Source organism: Erinaceus europaeus, chromosome X (assembly GCF_950295315.1).
Source record: "Erinaceus europaeus chromosome X, mEriEur2.1, whole genome shotgun sequence".
Lineage (NCBI taxonomy): Eukaryota > Metazoa > Chordata > Mammalia > Eulipotyphla > Erinaceidae > Erinaceus > Erinaceus europaeus.
In genome coordinates this window covers 99,274,665-99,301,157 of record NC_080185.1, presented here as the reverse complement: position 1 = coordinate 99,301,157, position 26,493 = coordinate 99,274,665, and the positions used below count along the sequence as shown (strand labels likewise).

At 42.3% G+C, this 26,493-nt stretch overlaps 2 protein-coding genes and 1 pseudogene across 3 annotated transcripts in view; 2 read left to right on the top strand and 1 right to left on the bottom strand.

Annotated features, from left to right (window-relative positions):
* The window catches only part of LOC103113665 (huntingtin-interacting protein M), a 45,605-nt gene extending 31,367 nt beyond the window's left edge, over positions 1-14,238 (top strand). Inside the window, exons 2-3 of the transcript XR_009547453.1 lie at positions 3,059-3,130; positions 13,952-14,238. The gene's annotated coding sequence lies outside the window, so the exon portion shown is untranslated. The remainder of the gene's footprint in view (positions 1-3,058; positions 3,131-13,951) is intronic.
* On the bottom strand, positions 7,277-7,814 carry LOC103113647 (large ribosomal subunit protein eL21-like; annotated as a pseudogene).
* Positions 14,239-14,269: 31 nt separating the features above from the next.
* The window catches only part of SYTL5 (synaptotagmin like 5), a 107,294-nt gene continuing 95,070 nt past the window's right edge, over positions 14,270-26,493 (top strand). For both annotated transcript variants that reach the window (XM_060182627.1, XM_060182626.1), the window contains exon 1: positions 14,270-14,415. In XM_060182627.1, the coding sequence (XP_060038610.1) occupies positions 14,297-14,415 (119 nt within the window). In that variant the 5' untranslated portion in view covers positions 14,270-14,296. The remainder of the gene's footprint in view (positions 14,416-26,493) is intronic.

The window sequence follows — 26,493 nt, the reverse complement described above, 5'->3', positions numbered from 1 at the left end:
ATAGAATTGGTGACCCATAGATTATAAGCTAATGGAGTCTCAGATTTCTTTTTTTTTTTAAAGAATTTATTTATTTATTCATGAGAAGGATAGGAGGAGAGAAAGAACCAGCCATCACTCTGGTACATGTGCTGCTGGGGATCGAACCCAGGACCTCATGCTTGAGAGTCTAGTGCCTTAGCCACTGTGCCACCTCCCGGACCATGAGTCTCAGATTTCAACACACATGCACATTACTGGATGCTCTTAACATTCAGATTCAAATGTACTATGTGGAAGGTAGGATCAGATTTTGTGTCAACAGTTTTCATTATAGGACTCCTTCTATTGCTCTTCTCTTGTGATCTGCGCCCCCCCCTTCCCCTCAACAGTAGATATGTATTATCCAAAACACAGTACTGGTGGTATACCCATACATACATATATATATACCATGATTATGCTTCTTGAACCAAAAAGTCCAAGACACTTTTTGGGTGACCTTTATGTAAGGTGGGCACACACACATACACAGAGAGAGAGAGAGAGAGAGCAGACACACAGAAATCCCACAGCACCTGTGACTTGGGTCACGTACATGACAAAACAGCATACTATCTTAAGTGAGCTCTCTCACTGGCCCTACCTGCCCCTTAATAGAAAAGTTTGTCAGTTCTCATCATCTCTTGTGTAGAGCTGTTGAGGGACAGGAGTTACCTGGAGGGTACTGCCCAGAAAATGGGAGTGGTGGCAGGTGTAGCTTAGAAAGGTAGAGGTGGGGCTTGGGTGTTAAAAGTTAGACCTGTGGGCTTCTCTCCCTCTCTGTCTGTCCAGGTCATCATGTGAGTATGAGCTCTGCTTTCCTCACTTCCTCTCCCTCTCTTCCTCTTCCTCCCCCCACCCTCAACATGTAAATGCTCTCAATTCTCATGAATAAAATTTAAAATTCCTCAAAATCATACTCTCTCCTCAATTCTTTGTTGAGATAATGCATGACAGACTTTTTAAATGTTGGTGAAACATGTGCCGGTACCCCCCCACACACACACAGGGCCGCCTTTGAAGAGCATACATGCAGTGCATTGCACTCTCCACAGCTTCTTGCTGCATTTGCTTGCATGGTATTACCAACCTGTCTGTATTTTTTTTTGGGGGGGGGGGATTAATATTTATGGTCAACAATAAAATGCAGTAACAAAAAAGAAAATACCTGTGGTCCTGTGGTCCGGGAGGTGGTGCAGTGATAAAGCTTTGGACTCTCAAGCATGAGGTCCTGAGTTCAATCCCAGGTAGCACATGTGCCAGAGTGAAGTCTGATTCTTTCTCCTTTCTTTGTCCTCTTGTATATGAAGACATTCCTGTGGCTTTCCAATGCTAATTAACTCTGACTCCTGCGAATAGTATCTAGCTTACACTATTGCTAGAACACGCTTAACTTTGGAATTCTCCAAACTTTAAGTGGTTTCTGTTATAAGCTTTTCTCTCAGACATACATATTGAACTGCTCCTCCCCCTCCCCCTTGGTTGTCAGTAACAACTTTATATCTCTAATGGTTGATTGATTCTCAGGCTTTTTTTTTTTTTAAATACAAAAGATTTCCATTCTCAACATCCACCCCCAAACAATTCTTGTTACCATAAGACCTATAACTGCAGTCAGATTTTAGCATGTTTTCAGGGGAGCAGGTATATAGTATGACTTGTATGGAATTGAACTACACATCAAATAATTACAAGAGTCAGATTTGTATTTTAAGAAATGAGATAATAGGTAAGGGGAGACATGCTTTAAGCCTGAACTAGGCTGAACTGGTGCATTTCAAAGTTGGTTTTTTTGTTTGTTTGTTTTTCTACCAGGATTTTTGCTGGGGCCCATTGCCTACAGGGTAACACCACTGTTCCCTGCAGCCTTTTTTCTTTTCCTTTTTCTCTTTTTTAATAGAGGTGAGAAAGAGGGAGAGAGGCAGAGACAGAAAGGTGAGACAACTCTGGCACTGCTCTACCACTCATGAAGCCTACCTCCTGTTCAAGCCAACCAGGGGCTTGAACCCAGTTCAATGCGCATAGTATAACGAGCACTCTTCAGGTGAGCCACCTTCTGCCCAGGGCAGTTGAACCCTTAATTTAGTGGTATCCTAAATAGACTCTCGAGTTCAGTGGTTGGAAACCACTGTTATTACATCCAATTGCTTTGTCCATTCCTTTTGATCATCACACCTCAGTCTCTTTTGTCAGGTTTTTTTTTTTTTTGTCTCTTTGTCCCTTCTTTTCAAATTGTTGCTTCTGACCCTGGCCTTCTGTGCTACCTCTCTGTTATTTCACTTGCTGGTTTAGCCACTGTGTTGGCACCAGTGATTCCCAGTTAAATACCCCTAATGTAGATTTCTCCAATCAACTTAGTTCCATGTTCTATGTGTTGATGCTTGTATTACAAGCACTGAGACCTCAACATGTTAAAATTTCCATTCACACCCCCCCAACTTTTCTGTTTTGTATTTCTTCTCCATTAATTGTATTGCCCCCAAGATCCCCTGGTCTATGTAGATGGATCCTTAGGAATCTTTTTTTTTTTTTTTTTTAAACCAGCCCAGTAGGGGCTCATGCATCCTAACATTTAAGAACCTTTGCAGTTTCCTGTAATGTAATGGTGAGTCACTCTCTCCCCTGTTTTTTACCACCCACATCTAGTTAGTAATGGGATCTTATTGCAATCTGACTCAAATACTGGGGGGGGGGTGAGAATGACCCCTAGGTTCCCTCTCACCCACCCCACTACCACAGTTGTAGTTCCTGATGTCTCCCTGGCACTTCTGCAAGAGCTTCCTCACTGTCTACATAACCCCCTGTCTTCTCTGTTTTACAACTGCTGTGTGCTGATTGATGTCCTTCAAAACACAGTTCAAATGTAGAAACCTGCTATTCACGAGCTACTCCTTGGCTTCAGAAGCATTCAGCAGTTTGATGGCATGAGAACAGCTTTTAGAGTTTTTAAGGTCACTTTTTTTCCCTCCCAAATAAAACCCTACAAAGAAATTTATCCTACAGAAGCAATTAAAAAGACTTCTTCTGTTCTGTACAGCAGCTCAACCTGCCTTGCTGTGTTTCCTGAGAAGCCATTTCCGAAGACACAGTTTGGTGAGCCCCAGATAAAGTATGCTGTGCTGGGATATCAGATTCCCCCCTCCTTTCTCTTATTTCTTCCCCACTGATACAGATCCCAGCCTGGGGGGTGACTCACTGGTCTCAGGGCTACTCACATGCTCATGTGGCTTTTCATCACATTCTATGTGATATGTCTTCACATCCTAGAATGAAAATCTTTTCTTAATTGTTTTCTCCAAGCCAAATTGACATTTATAAGATCGCTGTTGTTACTATTATACCACCAAGGTTATCTCTGGGGTTCAGTGGTTATATACCATGACTCCACTGCTCTGGTGGCCTTTTTTTTTTTTTTTTTTTTTTTTTTTAATCTTTCCTTTTTCCCTTTCTTTTTGATGGAGGGTGAGAATCAGAGAGGAGGAGAAATATTTGAAACACTGCTCCACCACTCATGAAGCTTCTCCCCACAGGTGGTGGTGACTCAGGACTTGAACCATTTGAGCCACCACCCAACTCAAGATTATTTTTTCTGTGGTCTGGGAGGTGGCACAGTGATAAAGCTTTGAACTCTCAAGCATGAGGTCCCAAGTTCGATCCCCGGTAGCACATGTGTGCCAGAGTGATGTCTGGTTCTTTCTCTCTCCTCCTATCTTTCTCATAAATAGTCTTTTTTTAAAAAAAGATTGTTTTTTCTGTTGTGTTCTGTTTCTGCTGGATAATAGGTCCATTCTTTGAAAACAGAGTCCATATGCTCTTCACCTATATGTCTCCCTAGAGCCAGAACAGGTGTTTTTTTAAATTTCTTTATTGGGAAATTAATGTTTTACAGTCGACAGTAAATACAATAATTTACACATACATAACATTTCTCAGTTTTCCACATAACAATACAACCCCCACTAGGTCCTCTGCCATCCTATTCCAGGACCTGAACTCTCCCCCACTACCCACCCGAGTCTTTTACTTTGGTGCAGCACACCAACTCCAGTCCAAGGTCAGGCCAGAACAATTTCTGACATACGGTTCTGGTGCATGAAAACTGATCCATTCTGTAAACTATCCTATCTATTCTTTGTGTTTTATTTTTCCCAGGCTGAATATGCCTTAGAGAATTAAGCATTAGATTTAAAAAAAAATAGACTTATTGACCTTAGGGCTATATAAATCTCCTACTGATATTTCCTCCTGTTCCCTAACCAAGCATGATAATTAGTGAATATATGCAGTGTGTCTTGTGGTATAGGAAGCAGAGCTAATATTGCTAGAATATATTTTTAACAGCAGCAATATTTGTTTTTGCTGTGTTTTCTTTACTGGTTGTATAATTAAGTATCTATTTATTATAGAAATATGGAAATAAAGATTACTGTGAATAAGGAATTTAAAAAGAACAGCCATAATAATGCTGCCCAGGGGGTAGATTTAGTATTTTGACCAATTTTTCCTATTCTTTTAATAACATTTAAGTAAGCATTTATCTCCTGTAACATGGTTGAAGTCAGACCACATATGTAGTTCCTTCACCTGAATTTTTTTCACTTGCCCCTTCATATTATGATTTTATAGCATGTCATCATTTAAAAAATTATCTTAACATTGTTAAAATCATGTTAATAAACATGGAATTTATTGACAATTGCTATGTGTAAGTTCCCTTTTTAACATTTTTATTTACTTTTTTTAAAAAAGATTTTATTTTATTAATGAGAAACATAAGAGGAGAGAGAAAGAGCCAGACATCACTTTGGTACATGTGCTGCCGGGGATTGAACTCAGGACCTCATGCTTGAGAGTCCAATGCTTTCTCCACTGCGCCACCTCCCGGACCACACATTTTTATTTACTAATAAGAAATATAGGAGAGAGGTGCACAGTGGATAAAGCATTAGATTATTAAGCATAAAGTCCTGAGTTCAATCCTTTCCACCTATCATTCTTCATGAAAAAATAAATAAAAATCTTAAATAAAGAAGAAGGAGAAGAGAATGGGAAAGCTAGGAGGAGAGAGAAAGAACCAGGCATCACTCTGGCACATGTGCTGCCAGGGATTGAACTCAGGACCTCATGCTTAAGACTCTACTGCTTTATCCACTGTGGCACCTCCTGGGCCATTTGTAAGTTCTTTTTATTATTGATTGATTTAATACTTATTTGAGAAATACCACTTTCAAGAGTATTTTATTTTTTAAATGTTATTTATTTATTTTCCCTTTTGTTGCCCTTTTTTTTATTGTTGTAGTTGTTGTTATCGATGTCGTTGTTGTTGGATAGGATAGAGAGAAATGGAGAGAGAGAAAGGGAAGACAGGGAGAGAAAGAGAGACACCTGCAGACCTGCTTCACCGCCTGTGAAGCGACTCCCCTGCAGGTGGGGAGCCAGGGCTGAAACTGGGATCCTTAGGCTGGTCCCTGAGCTTTGCGCCACCTGTGCTTAACCCTCTGCACTACTGCCCGACTCCCTCAAGAGTGTTTTCAAACCCATACATGATGCTTGTAAATTCTTCATAGAAATTCTAATTCTCTGACTAGGGAGAGAGGGAGGTCTTTGGAGATTTTGTTAATCAGAGGGTAAGCTTTTGACCGATCTCTTTCATGCCATATGGTTTAGCTTCTGCAAAGAACAGAAACTATGGAGGAGGTCTAAAGTGTTCTGGGCATTTGCTCTGTCTCAGATATTGATGTAGGCACTTTGTATACATAGTTCTCTTTAATGTTCACAACAAACTACAGAAGTAGTTGTCAATATTCCCATTTTACAGTTGAATACAATGTGGCATGAAAGTTTAGAATAGCGGGCCTGGGGGAGTCAGGCGGTAGCACAGTGGGTTAGGTGCACGTGACGCAAAGTGCAAAGCGCAAGGACTGGCGTAAGTATCCCGGTTCGAACCTCCGGCTCCCCACCTGCACAGGGAGTCGCTTCACAGGCGATGAAGCAGGTGTGCAGGTGTCTATCTTTCTCTCCCCCTCTCTGGTTCTTTCTATTTACTCCATGAGTAAATAAATAAATACATAAATAAATAAAATATTTTTGTTTTAAAAAAAGATGAAGCTGGAAGCAGGTGATCTAGGCAGAGACTGTTGGCATTGTAGGAGGTCAATGTCATGGCTTCTTAGAGGAATGTGCTTGGCATAGAGATGTGTGAGAGAAGGCAGAAGCCATGGCACAGAACATTTTTAACATTATTAATGACAAAGAGGGAGATGGGAACCACCAGAACATCACTCTTTGGTACTTGAGATGCTGGGGTCAAACACAGGACCTCATGACTGAAAGCCCAACACTGTCCATTGCGCCACCTCTCAGGCTGCTGCTGTGGTTCCTCCCCTCGCCCTCTCCTCCCAAATGCACATGAGGACATTGTGTATGCTGTGTATTTGCAGAGAAACACAGAAGCTAAGGAACTGATTTTTTTTTTTTTTATTTTAACCATTTTCATTTGGGCAGGTAATGGTTTACAGTGCAGTCTTTGACACATGGGTGCGCTTTCATTATGTACCAGGACCCCAAGGTTGTCTATAGCTCTTCCCTCCTGATTTTTAAAAAAAAATTTTTTAATATATAATGGTCTATAGTTAAGCCTGCCCTCTGCCCTGAATGGGAGACATGAGCTTTGTTTAGCATATCATAAGCAAATCTGCCCTTTGCTCCTGAGAAACCTGATGTTTTTCCAGGACTGGTCACTGTGCAAACATCCTTTGAAGAATTGCCCTTCAAACGCCAGTTCTGCTACAGGGACAGCACCTTTTTCTGTTCCTGTCAATGGGGTACTAGCATGCTTATTTCCACACACCCTCACCAAACATGAAATGGGTGCTTTTATTTTCATAATAGAGAATGGTGAGAGATTAGCAATACAAATGCAAATTACAGAGAGGAAATTTCTTTTCATGTTTATATGAACTGCCAATATGGTAGATTACCTGGTTTTACTCCCTCCCCGCCCCCATTGCAAAATTGAACTACCTTTTCATTCAGATGGAAACACCAGAGCACTGGAACATCCTCCAGTGTCATAGTATCTACCATTGGGTTTCTGTTTTCATGTGCCCTACCTGGTGATTTATTTCTCTGACCCTTGTCTTATGCTCTTCTAATCTTTATCTTACGGCTTCATTTTCTTATAATTTAAAGAGCATTTTGTGTTTTCTAGATGATAGTCCTTTTTCTTTTTTTTCTTTTTTTTTATAGTTCTGATATTTATTAAGTGTTTATATTGATCATGCCATGAATTCATAGGGAATGGGTTCCAGCAGCTCTGGTTCCTTTCCATTGGTTCTCACAAAGTGTGCTTCTCTGGGTGGAGCAGGCTGGCGCTTCAGTTGAACCCAAGTCCCCTTCTCTTTGGCTTCCTTTTTTTTTCTGATCATTTTCCTTCACATGTTTCAAGAAGCTGTCTCTGCTCTTAGAGTGCTTAATATGCTCAATGCGAACATTAATTCTCTTGGCAAGAATCTTGCCCTTTACTTGTTTGTTTACAACAATACCAACAGCATGCTGGGTAACATTGTAGACTCTTCCAGTTTTGCCATGGTAACATTTGTAAGGCATTCCTTTTTGAACAGTGCCCATTCCCTTTATATCTACAATATCACCTTTCTTATAGATCCGCATATATGTGGCCAAAGGAACAACTCCATGTTTTCTAAAAGGCCTAGAGAACATATAGCGGGTTCCTCTCCTCTTTCCCTTCGTGTTAGTCATTTTGGCGATTTACTGGAAGATGGCTGCTCTGGCCTTTCTTTAGAAAGATTTTATTCCGGGGCTGGGCAGTAGCTCAGGGGGCTATGCGCATATGGCGGCTTAAGGATCCCACTTCAAGTCTTAGGCTCCCCCCTTGCAGGGAGGTTGCTTCACAAGTGGTGAAGCAGGTCTGCAGGTGTCTACCTTTCTCTCACTCCCTGTCTTCAACAATAATAGCAATAACAATAACAACAACAACGATAAACAAAGGCAACAAAAGGGAAAAATGGCCTCCAGGAGCAGTGTATAGTGCAGGCACCGAGCCCCAGTGATAACCCTGGAGACAGAAAGAAAGACTTTATTCCCCTAGCTTGTCTCGTGTCTCTTTGAGTTTCACTTGCAGTGGCATCCTTTGTACAGGTCTTTTCATTTTCTATGTTCTATTCCCTGAAACATTTTTGGCAGCATGGAATTGTCCAGGAGCATTCTGAGAAGGTGGCTTCCCAGGCATCATGGCTTATTGGCCTTCCTGTTACTGTCCAGAGACCCACTACCACTGGAAAATTTTTTGTAAAACCAACTGCTATATTCCTGTGGGAAGTGCCACATACATTGTCCATTTGAGAAGAACCTGCTTGATTGAAAGGAAATGTTTGCCAGGCTCAGTTCACAGCCCCACCAACAGTCAGAGCTGAGCAGTGCTCCGATTAAAAAAGAAGAGAAAAAAGCTTGCAATTCCCTTGAGATTTTCAGCTTGGGGTTCAGAGTGAAGGTACAATTTATTCTCCTCCCACACTGTCTTTTTTCTCTCTCTCTCTCTCTGTGGCTCTCACCTTTTGACAGTCATGGGGTTTCTTGCCTGTCCATCTATTTAAAAGGCACACCCATGGGAATTTTGTATATGCTGTTTAGTTTGAATTCTAAAAATTTCTCAAAATGTGCTGGGGGAAAAATCCATGTAACCTGTGTTGTCACATAGTAATAGGCAAATGGAATTTTTATTAATTTCATTCAAAGAGCTCTTTCAGAAGCATGCTGTTTTTGAAACTGTAGTTCAAGTACCATGTAATGAGATGTTTTTAGACACACCCTTTTCCTTCAAAATGCCAACCTCTATTCATTTTAAATGTTTTTCAGAAAAGGTTCTCTTTTAAAATCTTTGTGATGCTGGGGCCAGGTGGTGGCACACCTGGTTGAGTACAAATGTTGCAGTGCTCAAGGAGCCAGGTTCAAGCCCCTAGTCCCCACCTGCAGGGGGAAAGCTTTGCAAGTGATGATGAAGCACGGCTGCAGGTGTCTGTCTCTTTCCCTCTTTCCCCCGCTTCCTCTCGATTTCTGACTATCTCTATCCAATAAATAAATAAAAATAACTTAAAAAAAACTTTGTGGTGCCAAAGAGGTGACAAGGTATATACAGTGTTGGGCCCTTAAACTCAGTGTCCTGTGTCCACCCCCTCACTAGTAAATAACTCAGATTTGCATTTCAGGGCCATGTGATGGCACACCTGGTTGAGCACACATGGACTATACAGATTCAAGCCTCAGATCTCCACCTGCCGGGGGCTGGGGGAGAAAGCTTCTTGAGCAGTTAAACAGTGTTGCAGAAGTCCATCTCCCTCCCTCTCTGTTTCTGCCTCCCTTCTCAATTTCTGTTTCTATCCTAAATAAATTATAAAAAATAAACATTTAATTTTTTTCCTTTAAAATTTTTGAAAAATAGTTCAGCTAGGTGGGGGTAGACAGCATAATGGTTATGCAAAGAGACTCTTCACGCCTGAGGCTCAAAAGTACCAACTCCTCCACGCCACCATAAACCAGAGCTGAGCAGTGCTCTGGTTTAAAAAAAAAAAAAAAGTTAAGCTCAATTTAGAAAGGTTATTGGCCCAGTAGGAAAACAAACAAACAAAAAAAAATGCATCAGAAATAGTAGAGCTGTCTACATATGAATGAAAAGTTTTTTAAAAAACACCAGAGCTGTGCTCAGCTCTGGTTTGTAGGTGATGCAGGGACTGAACCTCAGGTATCTGAGTCTCTTTGCATAACCATTAAGCTATCTACCCTGAGCTTTTTCTCTCCTAATTTTGACTGTTTACTGGGCACATTTGACTAAAGAATGAGAAACTGAAGTCATGTTTTGCCTTTTTATGGCCAGAGATGCACAGGGGATCAGGGAGAGAGTGAGGTAGCAGCAAAGAGTGTATAAAGTTGATTGGAATAAACCAGTTATGAAATAGTAAGAGAAGGATAAGGGTACACAGTAAATAGAAGCCATCTGTCTCATGGCAGGGAGACAGGGAGGCCTGTCCTTTAGGAGAGAGATAACTGCCTGTCTGGGTGAAGGAATGGTTTGGTAACCACCCTGGCATCAGGGAGGGGATGGAGTGGGGTAGGGGAGGTAGTTTTCTAGTCAGTTGCCTCTATTCAGCGACTAGGTGTGAGAGGCCTTACCTTTTGATATGCAGAATGGCTAGAAGCTGACTTAAATTTTTGCCTTGTAAATGCCTTAAGCCTGGGGGAGGTATTTCCCAGATAGCCTTATTTTACAAATTTTTTTTTGCCTCCAGGGTTATTGCTGGAGCTCAGTGCCTGCACTATGAAGCCACTGCTCTTGGAGGCTATTTTTTTCCCCTTTTGTTGCCCTTATTTTAAATATAGGTGTTGTGATTACTGTCTTGTTGGATAGGACAGAGAGAAATGGAAAGAGGAGGGGAAGATAGAGAGGGAGAGAGAAAGATAGACACTTACAGACCTGTTTCACAGCCTGTGAAGCGAACCCCCTGCAGGTGGGGAGCCAGGGGCTCAAACCGGGATCCTTAGTGTGGTCCTTGTGCTTCATGCCATGTGCACTTAATCCACTGCGCTACTGCCCGACCCCCATTTTACAAATAATTTTATGACACAACCCCTAGAAAAAGTGGGCTTGTGACCAAAGTGCATAGTGAACCTGGATTCATATCATGAACTTGGATTTAGTTGGCAGGAGACATACAAAACCAAATCCTGGGTTCTACTGTCAAGACCAGAAAATGGCTTCATGAAAGGAGTCCTCCTCTCTGAGAAGTTCGCTTTGGATGAGAGGTGTCGAGGAGAAAAATTCAAGCCAGGGGAATGAGGTTTATGCATCTGAGTAATTGATGGCATGAAAATGTGCCAGGTCATCACCCAGCATGGAGCAGTGCTACAGGCAGCAAACTGGTTAATTTCTTCTTTTGAGGCCTGATAGCCAATTAGATCACTTTTAAAAAAAAGTTTTATTGGTGGGGATTAATGGTTTACAGTTGACAGCAAAACACAATAGTTTGTACATGCATAACATTTCCAGATAACAATACAACTCCCACTTGGTCCTCCTCTGCCATTACATTCCAGGACCTGAAACCCCCCCCAACACACACACACACACACACCAGTGTCTTTTACTTTGGTTCAATACACCAAAGCTGCTTAGATACCTTTGTCAACACCCAGGCTTACAATCCTTTCTCCAGTGCCCCACGCCCCATGTATTTTTCCAGAAGGACTGTGTTACCAGTTAGACCCCAGCTCTATTACCCAGTTATAGTTGCAGTCCAATCCTGCTGCTGAAGACAGCATCTTGATTTCCTTGGTAAAGCTGGGCTACTTTTAATCCCCTTGACCAGTTTGCAAATCAGCCTTACCAGCCCACCCAGCTACCTAAGAAGGAACAGCCAGTTAGGGCAAATTCTGTCCATTCAAATCTTATGGTAAAGTAATTTTTATTTTTCTTAAACCCTGTGCCACCCCTGAATTGTCAGTACCCTCCCTTTAGTCTCCACACAGAGTAGAACCTTGGGGACCTGCAACATACTTCACCTGGACTTTCCCATTCATTGTTCATGACCCAGGTTCGAGTCCAATCTCCAAATGCATTGATGGAAGCTTTGATGTTGTGTTTTTCTGAAAAAGTCTGCTCAAAGTGGAGAGACTTTGGTAATGTCAGAAAAGAAAATGAAAAAAAAAAAAAAAAAGAAAAAGAAAAGAGAGAAGAGTCCTTGAATTTTTAGATGACCCACTTACATTATAGCCCAAGGCAAGGATAACTAGTTTTAGGTCAAGCACTTTTATAGCTCCCAAGTACTTGAATAATTTCTAAACACAATTCTACAGAATATTCACTTGGGGCATTCTGCTGCTGACATTTCAAATGCAAATTGGTGTTAAGTGAGCCCACCCCAGCAATTGCATATTCACACACTGAGTTACTAAATGAATGTTTTTTTTTTTCTCCTCCATTTCTGCATAAAACCAGAAGAGAGAAGGGAAGAATGGAAAGATCATTTGTGTTCTTCCTCTGAGGGGACTGCAGTTGTCAGTAATGGCAACAATCAAACTGAAAAGAAAATGTTTATATATATATTTATTTTCGCTTTTGTCGCCCTTGTTGTTTTTTATTGTTGTTGTAGTTATTATTGCTGTTTTTTCTTTTTCTTTTAAACTTTATTTATTCCCTTTTGTTGCCCCCCCCTTTTTGTTATTGATGTCGTTGTTGTTGGATAGGACAGAGAAATGGAGAGAGGAGGGGAAGAAAGAGAGGGGGAGAGAAAGACACCTGCAGACCTGCTTCATTGCCTGTAAAGTGACTCCTCTGCAGGTGGGGAGCCGGGGGCTCGAACCGGGATCCTTATGCCAGTCCTTGTGCTTCGTACCACATGTGCTTAACCCACTTTGAGTCCAACCTCCCAATGCATTGAAGGAAGCTTTGATGTTGTGTTTTTCTGAAAAAGTCTGCTCAAAGTGGAGAGACTTTGGTAATGTCAGAAAAGAAAATGAAAAAAAAAGAAAGAAAATGAAAAGAGAGAACAGTCCTTGAATTTTTAGATGACTCAATGCCCTCTTTTTTTTTTTTTTCCCTCCAGGGTTATTGCTGGGCTCGGTGCCTGCACCATGAATCCACCGCTCCTGGAGGCCATTTTCCCCCCTTTTTGTTGCCCTAGTTGTTGCAGCCTCGTTGCGGTTATTATTGCCATTGTTGACGTTGCTCTGTTGTTGGATAGGACAGAGAGAAATGGAGAGAGGAGGGGAAGACACAGAGAGAGGGGAGAGAAAGATAGACACCTGCAGACCTGCCGGGGGCTTGAACCGGGATCCTTACGCCGGTCCCTGCGCTCTGCGCCACGTGCGCTTAACCCACTGCGCCACCGCCCGACTTCCTTTTTTTTTTTTTAAATATATATTTTTTTGTTTTTGAGAGAGTTGCAGATAGAAACACAGAGAGAAACACCATAGCACTGCTCAGCTCTGGCTTATGGTGGTGTGGGGGATTGAACCTGTGATTTTAAGTTTTTATTTATAAAATGGAAACACTGACAAGACCATAGGATCAGAGGGGTACAACTCCACACAGTTCCCACCACCGGAACTCCATTTCCCATTCCCTCTCCTGATAGCTTTCCTAGTCTTTAGCCCTCTGGGAGCGTGGAGCCAGGGCCACTATGGGGTGCAGAAGGTGGAAGGTCTGGCTTCTGTAATTGCTTCCCCACTGAATATGGGCACTGACAGTGGATCCGTACTCCCAGCCTGTCTCTCTCTTTCTCTAGTGGGGCGGGACTCTGGGGAAGCTGGGCTCCAGGACACATTGGTGGTGTCGTCTTCCCAGGGAAGTCTGGTTGGCATCATGGTAGCATCTGGAACCTTGTGGCTGAAAGCAGTTAAGATAGAAAGCAGAGCAAATTGTTGACTAATCATGAACCTAAAGGCAAGACTATTGTGGATGGAGATTTGGGGGTCTCCATTTTGGAAAAAGCTAGTAGGCCTAGTTTAGGTATATTCCAGGGGGCCCATACCCATGTGCAGGTGACCTGAGCTATTATCTGGAGGGGTGGTGTCATAGTTGGAAAAAGGACCAGGAAGCTGAATCAGGGAAGAGAGTAGCCCCCAAATATGGGAAAAGTATGTAACTGGTATTAATTTCTATACACTGTTTCAACTGAATGTGTAAAAAGAATCTGGAATCATTTCAGAATGACAGTAAACCTACAGTACTGGATAAATCTTAAATTTGTTGTTGTTGTTGTTGTTGTTGTTAGGTGCATCACTGTTTCCAATAAATAAATAAATAAACAAATAAATTAATACTCTTACTAAGTGCTCTGGGGAAACATGGTCTAATCAGTTTTTCTTTTCTTTGTTTCCTCCCCTTTCCAGTGTTTTCTGGACTCCATCCCAGCAGACTTGATTCTTGCTTGGTAGCTTTCCGAAGGCCTAATAGCAAGCATCATTAGTGAAACTCAGCTGCCACCTGACTGCACACAGCAAAGACGTCAGAGCAGTTCCACTTAAAACAATCATGAATTTCTTGGGATATAATCCCAATGGCAATTGTTTTTTGTGTGGCCCCAAAGAAAAAGTCAGTGTCTTCAGCAGTTCTTCAGAGACCTTGTAAAGAAGTCCACTCTGTATCAAGCAACTAAGTAACTCTAGGTTGCTCTGAAGAATTGAATTTTCCTGGAAGATTCAATATCAGTCCACCTGGAAGATTCAAATCACTGTTGCTCAGAGCTGCTGCTGAAGCACCATGTCTAAGAATTCCGAGTTCATCAATTTGTCTTTTCTACTGGATCATGAGAAGGAAATGATCCTGGGAGTCCTTAAGAGGGACGAATACTTGAAGAAAGTGGACGACAAGAGAATAAGGTAATATTCTTTGCTTTTTTTTTTTTTTTTATCTGCCCTCTGTGACTGCTTCTTTTGAACCATTTTAAATCAGAAGTGGGCCAACCGCAGCCACAAGAGAGGGGAAATAGGTGTCAGTGACTTTGGAGGTTCTCTGCAGTGGCCCAAATACTAGCAAGTGTTTACAACACTCTACCCATTAGCCAGGTGGAAAGGTAGAACTGAACTGTAGCATATGATAGAATCTAGTAGCTAAATGGAAGAACTGCTCAGATAAAAGTACCAGTTCTGGGGTATATTGTTTGTGTGACCTTGAACAAGTTTCTTCTCCATTCCCTGCTTTTCTCATCATTAAGATAAGAAGCACAATAGTGATCTGGGAGGTGGAACTGTGGAGAAAGCATTGGACTCTGAAGCATGAGGTTCTGAGGCAACACTAAGAATCATAATAGTACTTACAAGATTACTGCAGGGATTAGGCACAATGTAGTATAAGGGCAATGCCTGGTTCCTAAGTGTACAGTAAATATTAGCTGTTATTTAATTGTAATGCCTTACTGGGAATTTGCCTCAACCATACCTGGCAGAAGAGGAAGATCTGAAGAGTGAAAAGTTCCTGTTCTGCAAAGGTTTCCTGTGTTTCTTGAAATAATTCCTCTCTCCCTCTGTCTCTCTTTCTTTCTCTCTCTACTTTTTTTTTTTTTTTTTTTTTTTTTTTACTTAAGAGGTCGGTAGTTTACAGTCTCTCTCCCCCCGCCCAGTACTCCCATCACCAAAGATCTTTGTCCCCATTCCCACGGATAAGCACTATAGTTCTCCCACAGCCTTAGATATAGGTTAACTTTATTTGTTTGTTTGTTTTCCCTTTTGTTGCCCTTGCTGTTTTTTATTGTTGCTGTAGTTATTATTATTGTTGTTGTTGATGTTGTCGTTGTTAGATAGGACAGAGAGAGAAATGGAGAGAGGAGGGGAAGACGGGGAGAGAAAGATAGACACCTGCAGACCTTCTTCACTGCCTGTGAAGCGAAGCCCCTGCAGGTGGGGAGCCAGGGGCTCGAACTGGGATCCTTAGTGTGGTCCTTGTGCTTCATGCCATGTGCACTTAATCCAGCAGTTAAGTCACACATCTTTTGTAGGCAGGGTTCATATTTAGCTGAGTCCACAGATATAGGCTGGCCTATATTTCAGCCAGCTTCCATTTTGATCAGCTACAATACTGTTCTGAATGGTCCTAGCAATGTTGTGGTTGGCTGCAATCTTATCACAAGTTTTCTCCTCAAATAAAGTCCTTCCTGAAGTCCCAGGTTCAATCCCCGGTACTACTCTAAACCAGAGCTGAGCAGTGCTCTGGTTAAAAACAAACAAACAAGTGAAACAACTTGGGAGTGATGTGTCTTGACCTTTTAGTGGGGGCCAGCAGAAAAGAGACAGTAACTGATTGAAGGACAGCTTCACACCAGGTAATGCATTATCTGATTCACAAATGTATTCTCTTTGTGTCCTCATCAGGGCATCTTCTAGATGAGGACTGTAAGGCTGTATATTAGCTGTAGCGATTGCAACAAAGATGTACTTTCTCACCCAGCTGGTGGTAAAAACATCAGAGCTGAGGTTCTCTCTGTAACTGCTTCTCATTCAGCTAGGCCCTCATGCTTATGTAATATCTGCACATCTTCAGGCTCCTCTGTAAACCCAACAGTGACTTTACTAATAGGTCTGAAGTGTGGAACAAAAGCGACAACAGCAATGTTTGTTTCGACTGATTTTTACTGACAGTTCTGACCTATAAGCTGTGCACAATTATCCAGAGTTGCTATGGCTTTGAGATACACTGCTCTTGTACAGTTAGAAAAAACAAGTTTTTTTTTTTCAAACAGTTTATTTATTTGATAGGACATAGAGATTGAGAGTAGAGGGGGAGAAAGAAAGAGACCTGCAGCCCATAGAGAAGCCTCTCCCCCTGTAGGTGAAAACTGGGTGTTGTAGAGCCAGATGTTGTTGTGCGCGGGCCGCGGAGATGAGAGAGAGGGGGTCCGGAGCGAAGAGGAAACACAAATCTTTATTTGCGCTGGAACCTCAGAGTTGGGTGCTAGAGAAGCAGGTTGGGCCACGTGGAGGTAGCGAAAATGGCCGCCTCACGCAGTAACCTTTCCTGCGTCTGAACACTGGAGTGAAGTGCTGGCAAGAGAGCGAGGTGCGGAAGACGAAGGGCTTTTATAGGAGTAGCTTTCATGAGAATGGGAAGGGGGAGGAGTAACCATAGCACTCCAGGATAGGATGATAACTCTCTCATGAGAATGGGAGGGGGAGGAGTAACCAAAGCACTCCAGATATGGCGGGGATATAGACAATGTCCTGAGGGCACAACATGGCGGAACAGGCACTCCCAGAATGTCCCAACTCTCACGGGAACTAGCAGTAGCCTGAGGGGACAACATGGCAGATGTGAATGCATCTGCACAATTTCACAGCAACTGGGGACTTGGGGGCTGGGTGGTAGCGCAGTGGGTTAAGTGCACATGGCACAAAGCACAAGGACCTGCCTAAGGATCCCGGTTCGAGCCCCCAGCTCCCCACCTGCAGGGGGATGGCTTCACAAGCGGTGACGCAGATCTGCAAGTATCTATCTTTCTCTCCCCTTCTCTGTCTTCCCCTCCTCTCTCGATTTCTCTCTGTCCTATCCAACAATGACAGTAACAACAACAATGATAAACAACAAGGGCAATAAAAGGGAAAAAATAACTTCCAGGAGCAGTAGATTCATAGTGTAGGCACCGAGCCCCAGTGATAACCCTGAAGAAAGAAAGAAAGAAAGAAAAAAAGAAAGAGTGAAAGAAGGAAAGAGAGAGTGAAAGAAGCAAAGAGGGAAAGAAAGAAAGAAAGAGGGAAAGAAAGAAAGAAAGAAAGAAAGAGCAAGAAAGAAAGAAAGACAGAAAGAAAGGAAAAAGAAAACTGGGGACATGAACCTGGTTTCTTGCATATTGTAATAGGTGCGCCACAACCTGGCCCCTGGACAAGAAATCTTAATCCGTTCTTCTCTTCGTGGTGATTTAAAAGCTGAGTGCAAGTGTATTGGATTTTGTTCTATACAGTTTGCTCAGCTGAGCTGGGTCACTAAACAAGCTTTGAGTTGAGAATCATCAAAGGGCCACAGACCCTGGTCAGGAAACTAACTTCCTTTTGGCCTTGCTTATAAATAATTGCTTCCATTATTTTAGAGGAGAGAAAGAGAGGGAAGAAGAAGAGGAAGAGGCAGAAAGCAAAAGCATATTCACATTGGTTATTTGAAATTCTGCAGTGTGAACCAAACATTTGGTTTAAATGGATCTGAAATGATTTCAAGAATTATACAGTCAGCCTGGAGGTTAGGAAGACCAGAGTGTGCTAAGCACTAAGATCCCCTTAATACTTGACAAATGTTTGATCTGTGGGGCTGTTTGTTTTTCCAAGTCTTATCACTACTAGTATAACAAAATTAGTTTGACCTTTTTAAAAGCCTAACTCTTGAGTCCCCATAAAAACACTAGGAAAACTATTGGGAGTGAATTTCTGCTTTGGTAAACATTTTGTTTTAATCCTAATAGAATTACCACAAAGCTGCTTAATGGATTAGTGTTCATTCTCAGCATGAACATACTGGCTCCCTGATAGAGTCCACACTCCTCCAGAGTCAGAGAAATCAAAAAAAGATAAAAGAAAGTTCAATTCTGCCTTAATCGAATTTAATCCTAATCGATACATGCACATCTAGGGATGCTAACTTAAATTCTGATTCATTCTTATTGATCTCCAAGTAATTCTTACTTGCAGGGCTCACTGAAGGTTTAAGTCCACACATGCTTGGTTACCTTGCTCCCACAACTTCACTGAGCATTTGTGCCTGCATTATTTCACCATTAGCAGAAAATTATTTTTTCTATCCTTTTTTTTCTCAGATGGAAAGTAGAATGGGGAACCGAGCCCTGGCACACCCGATTAAGCACACACACCACACGTTACTGTGCTTGAGGACCTAGATTCAAGCCCCCACTCCTCACCTGCAGGGGAGAAGCTTCACGAATTGTGAAGCAGGTCTGCAGGTGTCTCTTTCTGTCCCTCTCTGTCCTCCCTTTTCCTTTCAATCTCTATCCTATCAAAGAAAAAATAAACAGACAAATAAATAAGTAAATGGAAGAATGGTTGCCAAGAGCAGTGGATTTGTCATGAAGGCACTGAGCCCCAGTAGTTGCCCTGGTAGCAATTAAAAAGGGGGGGGGGGACTCATGGTGATGTACCTAGTTGAGCACACATACTACAATGCACAAGGATGCAGGTTCAAGTCCCTTGTCTCCACCTGCAGGGAGGAATCCTTTGTAAGTATTGAAGCAGTACTGCAGGTGTCTCTCTTTCTCTGTCCTCTGTATCTCCCCAGCTCCTCTTGATTTCTCTCTTTCTCTACTCAATAAATAAATAATTAGATAAAATATTTTTTAAAAAAAGTGAAAGGCAGTGAGGAAGAGAGAGACAGAAAAGGAGGAGAAACACCACAGCACTGCTTTTCATCTTCTGAACCTTCCCCTTGGTGTGGCGCTCCAATGTGGTGGTGGTGGGGCTTGAGCCCGGTTCCTCACACATGGTAAAGTGTGCGTTCTACTCCTGAATCATCTCCCAGCACCCTCGGGGACATCTTTAACATTGATTCGATCAAGTAAACTTATACAGGTCAGATCTTTTATCTGTTTGAGCAAATGTCCCCAAGTAAAATTCTAGTCAAACCATGAAGTAAGTAAAGCAAGTGTGCATTTAATGTATGTATGTCACCTCTGGTGGGTGGGTGTGTATGTATATAGGCACCTTTGACTCTTGCCTCAATTCTTTGAGTATGCTTTGTCTTCCTTTTGCATTGTGTCTAAGCAGAATAGCTGTGGGGTCCAGCCCCCAGTCAGCAGGAGTTAAATTGAACAGTGTCATCTCTGACATTTCCTATTTGAGGCATCTGATCATTTTATGTGAGTCAAGGCTAATAGGAGTCAAGGCTTGATTGATTTCAATTAGTAAAAAGATGGGATTACAGGCATTTAGTGATTTTTCTAATCGTTATTTCATTACAGAGTAAGCATAGCACTGAACCTTTCATGCAAATGCCTGAAATCAATTAAATTTTTGTGCAACAGGGAGTTTTTAAAATGTTCCTAAACTTGGTGGTGTACACAGATCAATAAAGGCCATCAATGCCTAAAACATTTTTTTTAATATTTTATTTATTTATTAATGAGAAAGATAGGAGGAGAGAGAAAGAACCAGACATCACTCTGGCACATGTGCTGCCGGGGATCGAACTCAGGGGCTCATGCTTGAGAGTCCAAAGCCTTATCACTGCACCAACTCCCGGACCACTGCCTAAAACATTTTACATTAAAAATCCTCAATTTAATTATAGAAATATGTAGTCACTAAAGAATAACTAGGTTTATTATTAGAAAATTAGAAATTATAAACTACATGAACTTTAAAAACTCACTGAGACGGAGCTCTGGCCCACTAGGGATAGATAGAAACATAGTTGCAAGACTATGGATTTTTGAAATATAAAACCTGCAGATCTGAATGCAGACAGCATCATTTCATAGCCCTGTGACTCACAGCAAGTTGCCTCCCAGAGTCTGCACTTTCTTATCTATAAGGGGAAGCACATTGTCTTCCCCACGGGTTGCTGTCATAGCTTATTGATATGCAAAGCTGAGGCTTTGTCATGGCCTGGCTAAGTATTGAGATGTTTAGGTTCTTTACAATAGGTTCAAGGGTTCAGGTCCTGGAACATGATGGCAGAGGAGGACCTATTGAGGGTTGTATTGTTATGTGGAAATGTTATCCATGTACAAATTATTGTATTTTACTGTCAACTGTAAACCATTAATCCCCCAATAGAGAAAAAAAGGTTCTGCACAGAGAAGCTACAATTAAAATGAAAAGCGCTACTTTTACATATTCAGAATTGGAGCAGGTGGCCTGATCACCCCTAGAATTTCCTTTGGCAAATATGAATTAGGCCCAGTGTGGATGATGTTGCTCTGAATGTGAGTGAAAGCTGGGTGTGCTAGGAGCCATGTGCTCTTTGGCATCAAGCTGCTGTGTCGTTATTCCTCTTGCCATATTATTTCTGAAATTTTTTTTTTTTCTATCTCATTCTTTCCACTTTGACAAAACTTTTCGTCAGTCACCATGGTTTGGCTCTCTTAAAGGGATGTGAAACCTTAGACAAGGATTTAACTTGCAGGCATGGTGGCAACATCTCTGCAAGGGGAAAACAATAAAGAGAGCTAATATTTACTGAGTTCTTACTGAATTTCTTGGGAAAGCTTGAGTGTAAGTGACAGACACACAGTATAATAAATGCCTCAACAAGATGGAACTATAAATGTTCTCTAAGGGGTAAGTGGGTGTGTGGACAGCTTTGTGAAATTGTTAGATGGCCCCATTATAATGGTTGGGTCTCTTTCTTCCCTTTTGTTACTCCTCCATCTTGAAAAATGAAGCTCTTGATCCAATAACTCACCTCTGTTCTCATCTTAGCCTCTTGGAAACAAGGATTTAAGGGAGATGGATATATTCTTCCCAGGTAGGGGCATGACCTCTAGCAGTTGCCTGTATCATTCCTGATCACATCACTTTGGCCACATGTAATTTCATGGCTAAACCTCAAGCAAGGAACATTGAGAAATAGTTTTTCTGAGTGGTCAGAAAAATGTCTGGCCTCAGCAGACATTCCACTAATAGAGATAGAAAGACTAGATATATCGAGATACCTATCAGAATGGTCTATACTGTCTGTCATGCTGTGATAAACAGTTAATGCTCACAGCATAGCCTTATGACTTTATAAGCTTGTAACTTAGAGTTTTGTTTTACAGAGGGCATAATGGCATATTTTTTTGAGCATAGAGAGATTAAATTTTCTTAGTTACAGAGATAGAGAAGCTAAGTAACTTTCTTAAATTTTCCAAAGAAATTGGGAGTCGGGCAGTAGCGCAACGGGTTAAGTGCACATGGCAGGAAGCACAAGGACCAGTGTAAGGATCCGGGTTTGAGCCCCTGGCTCCCCACCTTCAGGGGGGTCGCATCACAGGCAGTCAGAGGCAGTGAAGCAGGTCTGCAGGTGTCTTATCTTTCTCACCCCCCTCTGTCTTCCTCATCTCTCTTCATTTTTCTCTGTCCTAACAACGATGACATCAATAACAACAACAACAATAACTACAACAACAATAAAGAACAAGGGCAACAAAAGGGAAAATAAATAAATAATTATAAAAAATGTATATACAAATTTTCCAAGAAATAAAGTATCTTAGGAAGGATTTGCCCCCACGTACTCTTCAGAGCCCTGTACTCTGGGTCACTAGATAGTGATGCCTAGCTCTTTATCTCTCTTTGACCTTGGTGTGCTCCACTAGATTAGATCAGGGATAGTTTAACAAGCATCAAGAATCCAAGATGCTTTGTGAATTGTTCTCTCTTGTTTCCTTTTTCAGGAAGCTAATTCCTTCCATTCTAAAATTCCTCTTATATAGTTGGATGCAAAATAGTCTTCAGTAAAATTGAATCTACACAGGGTAACAAAAGAAAAATGCCATATGAATGTGACTAGAATTTTAATTAATGCAGTTCCTGATTTGAAAGGACTGTGCTTATGTCCACAGTGATATGGTATGGAGTCTTTGTAATGCAGTCAGCATTTTTGATGATAGGTTAGAACAAATGAATTCCATATATCAGCAGTGTTGTTGAGGTGGTCTGGTGTCGGGCTGCACCGCGGAGAAGAGAGCGGACGTCCAGAGCAAAGGGGTACACAGATCTTTATTATAGGATGGGGGGGGAGGTTTGGTTCAGACCACGTGGAGCCAGCCAGCAATGGCCGACCACGGGGGGAGAGCAGGGAGCGAGACCTCAGAGAGGGAGAGCCGAGAGCCCAGAGAGAGAGAAGGGAGGGGTGAGGGGGCTTTTTATTGGGCGACAACCAGGGGTGACGTGTAGGGCCAGGATTGGTTGAAAGGGGGCACTCTAGGATTTAGCGGGGCATAGAAAAACCTGGGGGCGGAGCCAGGATTGGTTGAAAGGGGGCACTCTAGGATTTAGCGGAGCATAGAAAAACCTGGGGGCGGAGACTGCATCAGAATAAGTCCTCAGCAACATCTCCTCCTATCCCTTTATATCTAAATGGACACAGTAAAGAAAAATGGAGCAGGCTTAAATGTTTTAGAGGAATGCCATGCTCAGGTGGGAAGATGTAGGACTTTCTGTGGAGAAGGGAAGGCTTAAATGGCTGCCAACCTTGTGAGATTTATGCGTCTTCCTGTGCTCAACCCCTCTTTAGAGAGAGAGACTTACCTGGAGAGACTCATCTCATAGGTTTAAGCGCAGCCTGCTCAACCATCTCTTCACAATATCTCTACATCTTTTCTATCTTTCTACCTAGTAATAGCATAAGATGTACAAAGTCTATAAAAGACTATCATGGGGCAGAAACCTTTTGGGCATAAGCCTACATGACATAACAAAATAGGAAGGGACACGAAGGGGAGAAGTAAAAGTCAGTGTGGTGTGAAGGGAAGGATTGGTGTGTAAAGGAGCATTCCCTGTTTGGGTGGGGAAAGGGGCAAGGGTACATAATGAGGGGGAGGCGGGAGGCATGACCCACCAAACAGAGGGGCTATTTGGCATTGTATAGTCCTCAAGGCAACAGTCTGTAAAGTCTATGAATTACTCAGGATCAGTCTATGAAAAACCAGCAACGTGAAGGGAAGGAAGCTGCTGTAAAATTGTCTAAAGTGTCCAAAGGGTATACCAGCAAGTCCGATAGAAGTCTCAGTCCAAAGTAGGCGACTAGAGGGAGAAATGGCAGGGGATGAAATGCTGCATGAGGAAGGTCAGCCTCTGGAATTCTGCTTTTCTGTAGATTGTGAGCTGGAACCGCCAAAACGTGACAGGTCAAAGCAAAAGCAGGAAAGGCAGACAGGCAGTAAAAAGGTTCTGTCCTTGGAGTCTGCGAATCAGATTCTTCAGATCGCGTTGAGTGACATCTAGGGTTTCGGGGGGTGTGCCACGGTAGTCGTGCCATCTAGTGAGTGACGTCAGGGTGTGCAGGGGTTCAGATGGTTTTTCCGGGATTCCTGTAAAGAAACACAAACAATCTGCTTCTCGTGGTTAGCAGGGCATCTGATTTGAATGCTTTATAGAAGAAGAGGTTTGGTGCCTTGACCAACTGAGTATTGGGGGATGTATCTTTCCTATTCATTTATGATTACATTTTATATTATTTGTCATGGTAGTCAGCCGTTTATCTGGAAGGTCCTGGGTGATTCATGGGGAAAAAGACCTTATCTTTTAACAAAGACTCTAAGGTGTAGGGAAGAGGGAACTATCTTATCCCTTTTTTTTTTTTGTATCTTGCCTTTTGTTGCCCTAGTTGTTCTTGTTGTAATTATATTGTTGTTATTGCAGATATTGTGGTTGTTGGATAGAACAGAGAGAAATGGAGAGAGGAGGGAAAGACAGAGGGAGATAAAGATACCTGTAGACCTGCTTCACCGCCTGTGAAGTGATTCCCCTGCAGGTGAGGAGCCGGGGGCTCAAACTGGGATCCTCAAGCCAGTTCTTGCTAAACTCGCTGCGCCACCACCCGATTCCCAGGAACTGTCTTTTAACATAAACTCTATGGCCATGCCAATAGCAACCTTGAGGGCACATGTGGCTCCCCACATGTCCCCCTGTCTTATATCATGTTTTGATGTTTGGCGCACTTTGTTTTGTGGCAGGGTGGACTGTGCCTGTCTTAGGTTGGGGATCAGCCTTCCGTCTTACCCGTCATTGGAACACCTGGTCATTTTTGCCCAGTAGTACCAGATGCCCTGTCTTAGGTTGACTGGATAGCGCTAGTTTCCTCTTACCCGTCATTGGCTAGCCAGCCCTCTACATGGTGGACGTTCTGATGGAGGGGGGCAAATCCTCCACAGCAACTCAATATTCTGCCATGTCCAGCCTATGATAGTGACTTTGTATAGGTTGCATCTTTATGGCATCAATCTGTTGCCGCAAAAGGCCATGAGCTTGTTAAGAATTATAGGACTGTGGTCCGGGAGGTGATGCAGTGACTAAAGCCTTGGACTCTTAAGCATGAGGTCCTGAGTTCGATCCCTGGCAGCACATGTACCAGAGTGAGTCTGGTTCTTTCTCTCTTTCTCATTAATAAATAAATTTAAAATGTGAAAAAAAAAAGAATTATAGGACCTATTGTGAGCAGAAGAAGTAAAACAAGCTAGGGTCCCACAACTAAGGGTATACAGGTAAGGAAGGGGGAATGTATCCATTGATATGAAGAGGTAGGAGCATATCTCAAGTCTAAGGGAAGCAGTCAGTGAATGTGATGTCCAGGGGAACAGCCATTTGTCTTTGGGGGTAGTAAAGGATGTCCGTGGCATGGGTGATGTTATAAAGAGAAACATCTTTAAATTGTTGGCTGACAAAGGCAGGCCTATGGTGGCAAGACAAGATACACCAGTTAAGTTTACAAGAATATGTGAATGTTGCTAATTCACATAGGTTGGATATGGAGGAACTTCTTACAGTTTAATACCTTACCATATGAACAGATGATTCCTCATATGAAGGCTTGATAGCTGTAATCACTTACTTGTGGAAAACAATAAAACTTGTAACAAGTTAGAGGTTTACTATAATTGACTTTGGACTATAAGCAGACTCAGGTTACTTAGAGAGTTAATGCATGTTAGTAACAATGGTTTTAACATTTAGAGTACTTCTGAGCAGATGGGTCATACAAAAAATGTTTGGTCATTCAGCACACTCACTCACAAAACACAACTGGCCATTCATAACATAAGACATTCAGGGAAGGGGTAGGAGAGAGGGCTCTGTGAGCCAACTTTTGTAGGTTCTGCCATGCCATATTATGGATCCTGGGATGTATCCTGCATCTGGTCCTCTTGTGTTATTTCTTGTTCTTCAGGAATAACAGCGCCATCCTGCGGGTATTGTCGGACATGGCGGGCAGGAACCCAGACAGGTTTAGAGAAATTTTGAGGGAAAATGCATGCGAAACCCCTTCCCATGGTCAATAATGGGTCAGGCCCTTTCCAAACTTTATCGAGTGGGTCTCTCCATTTGACCTTAATAGATGGGAGGGTAGATGGTGTTTGCCAGTGAAGAATAATAGGGGGTAAGGCTGAGTTATTGTAAATATTAAAGAGATTTAACGTAGTTAAGGCTTTTGCTAGCTGGATATTTGGGGGATATGTTCCTCCTTTATCTTTATTTAGTTGAGCCTTCAGAGTTTGATGGGCCCTCTCGACAATGCCTTGTCCCTGTGGATTGTAGGGAATGCCCGTGGTATGAGTAATATTCCAGAGGGAACAAAAATCTTTAAATTGTTTACTTGTAAACATAGGTGCATTGTCTGTTTTCAAAAATAATGGGACCCCCATAACGGCAAAACAAGAGAGCATATGGCTTACAAGCTTTTTAGCACTTTCTCCTGTCTGAGCTGTAGCCCACATAAATTTAGAAAAGGTATCAATTGAGACAAACACATATTTTTGTTTGCCAAAGTTTGGTATGTGGGTGACATCAATTTGCCAAATAGCATTAGCTTTTAAACCTCGGGGATTAACCCCAAGGGTCTGGATAGCAGGTGTCTTTATGAGACTTGCACAAGAAGAGCATGTAGCGAGGATATGTTTTAACTGTGATACAGGAACATCAGGGAATCGAGCTTGAAGGCCTTTAAGATTAACATGGGTTAGAGAGTGAAAATTAGCAGGATCAGAGACAGAGACTGGGAAAGTTCCTGTGGAGGCAAGGCGGTCAACTGCGGCATTCCCTTCGGACAGGGAACCAGGAAGAGGGCTGTGGGAGCGAAGGTGTTGAATATACAGTGGTTGGGTTCGAGAACAGAGCATAGAGGCGATTTGAATCAAGAGAGGGGAAAGTGGGTTGTCATCAATTTTCACATACGAACGAGCAAGCCATGGAAGTAAGTTAACAGTATACACACTGTCAGAAAAAAGGTTGAAGGATTCTGGTACAGCTTTTAGTGCAAGAAAAACA